The sequence below is a fragment of the Rhinopithecus bieti genome, unplaced genomic scaffold, assembly GCF_001698545.2.
Source record: "Rhinopithecus bieti isolate Rb0 unplaced genomic scaffold, ASM169854v2 scaffold_3764, whole genome shotgun sequence".
Lineage (NCBI taxonomy): Eukaryota > Metazoa > Chordata > Mammalia > Primates > Cercopithecidae > Rhinopithecus > Rhinopithecus bieti.
Window position 1 is genome coordinate 1,288,261 of NW_016804367.1, and position 5,512 is coordinate 1,293,772.

General features: G+C 38.1%; 1 protein-coding gene across 1 annotated transcript in view; it reads right to left on the bottom strand.

The window, feature by feature from the left end:
- The window catches only part of LOC108526694 (putative selection and upkeep of intraepithelial T-cells protein 1 homolog), a 53,348-nt gene that overhangs the window by 13,488 nt on the left and 34,348 nt on the right, over positions 1–5,512 (bottom strand). The window contains exons 6-7 of the mRNA XM_017867533.1: positions 4,792–4,896; positions 1,550–1,648 (exon numbers count right to left, since the gene is read on the bottom strand). Of these exons, the coding sequence (XP_017723022.1) occupies positions 1,550–1,648; positions 4,792–4,896 (204 nt within the window). The remainder of the gene's footprint in view (positions 1–1,549; positions 1,649–4,791; positions 4,897–5,512) is intronic.

Sequence of the window (5,512 nt, forward strand, 5' to 3'; positions counted from 1 at the left end):
AAGAAGAAGAGGAGGAGGGAGGAAGAAGGAGGAGGAGAGGAGGAGAAAGAGGAAGAGGAAGAGGTGGGGGAGGCAGGGAGGGAGGGAGGGAGAAAGAAAAAACTCAAAATAAGGTTTTGATTGCATCTTTTGATTTCTTCCAGTACACAAAATATTTTCTTAGTTTTCTCAATTGCTTAAAAATAACTTGAAAATAATATTTGGTGGATATAGACAGACAGAGAGATAGACATTGCAGTATATATACTGTAGTCAGAAAGAATAGTTTAGGAAATTACATACTGATTGAAATAGAATTATATTTTATACATTCTTAAGCATTCTTGCCAGCTTTTGTTGATCCTGGTGGGCTTGTCCTTTGGGCTCATTTGTTTGTGAAGATTTGAGGATTGGGTTTATACTTTGAGGTGCAAATAGATGGAATAGGTTATGCTGGGGAAAATTCAAAATATATAAAGGTTTGAAAAGACTATCTATGTAGCATCTGGACCAGTTATGTCTTAGGAGTGAAGGCAAAGCTCTTGCAAAGAATAAAGTGATTCTTTTGTTTAGTGTTTACTTTGATCATCATTGTTTTACGTAAATAACTCCCAGTAACTGCAAACAAATAAAAAGTATTGCTAAATTCTCGGATGTTATCATAACAAAGTATATAAATATAGCTGCACTTCTAGTAACATCTAAATATATAGGCAAGATGTATTAGTTCGTTCTCAAACTACTATGAAGAAATACCTGAGACTGAGTAATGTATACAGAAAGGAGGTTTAATTGATGCACAGTTCCAATTAAGGCTGAGGAAGCCTCAGGAAACTTACAATTATGGTGAAAGGCACCTCTTCACAAGGTGTCAGGAAAGAGAATGAGTGCCGAGCGAAGGGGGAAGCCCCTTATAAAACTATCAGATCTCAAAACTATGAGAACTCACTCACCATCATGAGAACAGCATGGGGGAAACTCCCCCATGATTCAATTATCTCTACCTGGTGTCACCCTTCACACGTGAAGATTATCACAATTCAAGGTGATATTTGAGTTGGGACACAGAGCCAAACCATATCACAAGATGATCAAATAATGGCTTTCAATAGTCTTGAAACTGAATAGGAAATAAAACATGTAATATTGGCCTTTTGAACTCATTAATTTTTCAAATGGAATCTCTGATGCAAAAATGGTTATTAATCACTGTCTTGGAGCCAACATTTGGTGACATAAATAATTGTGTTTTGTAAATGAGCATCTGGATCCCATAATCTTGGATGAAATGGTTGCCAGACCTCAAGGAATATATCCGTTCCCCTGGTATGCAAGCAATTGTGACCATGAGTGATGCTGAAAATACAGGCAGTCATCAGAGAAGCCTAAGACTCTGCATCTTGCACAGTTCAGAGGACAGCATCTAAAGTTTCTAAGGTGTCCCTAAATCCTGACTCCTTCTGTTGTTGCTAGGAAAGTTGCCCAGTTTTACCTAAATACATCCAAGTAAAGAGGGTACCAGGCTAAGAAGAGATGAACTGAGAATTTCTATTTTTCTAGTACCACTTACCTCTTTTCCTGAATTGCAAATAGATAGGCAAAATGCCAATATACATCAGGAAAGGTAGACACTGAAACACAAGATGAACACACCTTATATTCTGTGCAACTGAAAAAGGATCAAGGAGAAGGAGAATTAGGAGGCTAGCTCTTTTGGAATACATTGGAACAGCAACAAACATGCTAGATTAAGGAAATTATTTTAAGGTCTCAATATAAAGTCTATTTAGGTCTATTCAACCTAAGTCACAGCTCAGGCATAAAAAGCAGGATTGTGAATGAGGTAGAGCCAGGAATCAGGAATGAGGGGAAAACTTGTTTGGACTTAGGATAGATGAGGGTGCTGGAGAACAGTATTTTCCTACTTTCCCACCCTCTGTGCAGTATGTTTGTTGATCACAACATGAAAATAAGATCTAGAGAGAATGGGACCCCGGTCACTATAACATATACGAGTCTGATGTTTGTAGGACAAACAAAATGGTAGTTTGGGGAAACTCTGAGTTAGCTAAGAGGACAACAGTGCTTTGGAACCCAATAATTTCACAGTTGTAATGCCCTGAAGGTATAACTGAAGGATCTTCTTTATAGCACTCCTGCTATTTAGTCACTCAAACTTTGCTTGAAAACTTATATTCTAGAGAGCTTACTATGGTGTGAGAAAGATTATTTCAAGTCTGGGCAATTTTCCTTATTAAACCATGCTTTCCCATATCAAACTAGATATTTATTTATTTATTTAGAGACGGAGTCTCACTCTGTCACCCAGGCTGGAGTAAAGTGGCACGAACTTGGCTCACTGCAACCTCTGCCTCCTGTGTTCAAGCGATTCTCGTGCCTCAGCCTCCCAAGTAGCTAGGAACTACAGGCATGCATCACCACACCCAGATAACTTTTTGTATTTCTATTAGAGACGGGGTTTCACTATGTTGGCCAGGTTGGTCTCGAGCTCCTGAACTCAAGCAATCTGCTCCTTTTAGACTACAAAAGTGCTAGGATTACAGGCATAAGCCTCAAACTAGATTTTTAAAAGATTCTTTTGCTTATTTATAACATTTCTAGAAGAAAATGACAAGACTTGTGTAATTCTGAGACACATTATGCAAAGAACCAATACCTATAAATACTTGGCTTAGGGTGAAGAAGATCCAGAAAAGAACATGATGCTTTCTGTTTGAGTTTTCTTTTGTTTTGGTTCTATGTTTTGTGTGTGTGAGTTTTAAAATCACAAATACCAGAAACTACCAACAGGAAAGTCCTAAAAGGAAGAGTTTCCTTACATCACACTAGAAGTAACCTCTACAAGGACAAAGACTTTAAGTTGTTTTTTCCTTTTGCTTTACTGTTAATATCTAGAATAATACGTAATCCCTGAGATACTCAGCATACATTTGTTGAACAGATAAGTCAAATTGCCTAATGAGTGAGTTAGTGACCTCCTCATCACTGAAAGTACGCAAGGATGATGTTGATACCTCACATCTTAGTGGAGAAGAGCATCACTATATTTGGAGCAAAATGTTCGCATTTGAAACGTCTAAGTTTCAGCCCTGGCTCTACATGTTTGAGCTTGAACAATTTAACTGAAAACTCTGATGACTAATTTCTTCATCCAAAAAATGGTGATAATAAATGGAACCTACCTCATAGGGTGTTTGGATGACATTAACTATAAATTGTTTATCACATTTCCTGGCACATGATAAATACTCATTCAAAGTTATACAGATCTTTATGAATTATATAGGACTGGCCAAGATGAACTCTATTTTCGTTTTTCGGCTTATGTTTTCTGAACTATAGAAGAGTTTCATTTTCATGATAACTCTCAAAAGGCACCTTGTCTTATCAATTATATTTATGTCACTATGGATGAAATTATTTCCCAAAGTCTCCTAGTCCATCTCCTCCTCTATACAAAGCAGCCTAGAATGTATCACAGCTTCTTTCTCTCAGGAAATCTAGAATACTTGATGGCATAACATGTCATTTCTGTTACTCATCTTGCATGGTCTAAAGTCCTAAGATCCAGTACTGTGAGGGGCCATTCTCAAATGTATCCAATGTCTTCTCTGCCTTTTGTTTTCAACTCTCTGAAATTAAGGCTGCATTTCCCACCCTTAGTGATGCAAGGGGTGTATGTTTAGGTTAATTTCATAGGAAGAACAAAGGGGAGTTGAGAGAAGATTCAGGAGAACCAAGAATTGGATTATTGGTTCATGTGTTTTCTTTTCTTATAATCAAGGTAAAATATTCTGGAGAATTTGAGGAATAAGTCTGAAAATCCATAGATGCCTGTGGAAGAGAAGACTATTCCAGCCTGGGCTACAGAGCAAAAAAAAAAACAAAAACAAAAACAAATANCAAAACTATTATTATTTTGTTTTGTTGTTGTTGTTGAGACAGAGTCTCACTCAGCTGCCCAGGCTGGAGTACACTGGCATGATCTCAGCTCACTGCAACCGCCATCTCCCAGGTTCAAGTGATTCTCACATCTCATCCTCCCGAGTAGCTGGGATTACAGGCACCCACCATCATGCCTGGCTAATTTCTGTATTTTAGTAGAGATGGGGTTTCACCATGTTGGCCATTTCTTTTGTTTTGGTTCTATGTTTTTTTGTGTGTGAGTTTTTAAAATCACAAATACCAGAAACTACCAACAGGAAAGTCCTAAAAGGAAGAGTTTCCTTACATCACACTAGAAGTAACTTCTACAAGGACAAAGACTTTAAGTTGTTTTTTCCTTTTGCTTTACTGTTAATATCTAGAACAATACGTAATCCCTGAGATACTCAGCATACATTTGTTGAACAAATAAGTCAAATTGCCTAATGAGTGAGTTAGTGACCTCCTCACCACTGAAAGTACTTGAACTCCTGATCTCAGGTGATCCACCTGCCTTGGCCTCCCAAAGTGCTAGTGATTACAGGCATGAGTCACTGCACCTAGCCTCAAAACTATTATTATTTAAATTCCAGAAAATGGCCCAAGTGAGAAGAAATAAGTAATGATGGCTCCGCAAGGATCAGGAGATTTTTGAGGTGACAGCTACTATGGCAGCAGCAGTGCTTTCGCTCTGGAGAACCACATAAACATGGAGAACACTAGCTCATCCTGAGATATAACTCAAGATATTAAGACCTTCTTTGGCAAATACAGCAGTGAGATGCTTTGTGGTTGACACTGTTTTGTGTGAACCTCCTCCGAACACTTGGTATCAAGTAAAGAAGGAATGGCTTCAGAACTCATTACCTTTTATTCTGAGAAACAGAAGAGCAACCACAATGCTCAAATATATCCAAGGATATGAAATTTTATGTGACATCAATGACATATACTCTGATTTGAACAGGATATCTGAAAGAAAGAGTAGAAAGACTTGGTAAGTACAGCAACAGAATTATAAGATTACATTGTGCATGGAAGGTTACTGCTGAAGAAGCAGGAGCCACACTTAAGGTCCCCATTACACTCCATGCTATAAACTCTGAGCTCAGATGAGGGTTGTCAGTCAATGAAGCTGGACTAGGGGAGAGAACAGAATTTGGGAGTTATTGTGTCAAGAATAGAACAGTACTGGATGAAAGGATGAATTCCTACTTCTGTTCCTACATTCTAGTGGACAATCCACGAAAGGAGGGAAATTATAGAACAGAGCCTTGGATGCCACAGTAAATGTTGAATTTGGAAAACTCCATAGTTGTGGGACTGGATCAGAAGTGCCACTGGTGAAATTTTAGAAAGTTTAAAGAAAAAGTAAGAGCTCTAAAGTCACAGAAATAAAACTAAGAAAGACATCTGACATTCAGTGTTTAAATTCCCTGTAGGGAGTTCCTGTGAGACCAATTTAACAGAAAAATTCTCCCAGAAGAGAATATCTAATATCCTGATCAAAATGTAGAAGGAAGGAAAGAAAGAAGGAAGGAAGGAAGGAAGGAAGGAAGGAAGGAAGGAAGGGAGGGAGGGAGGGAGG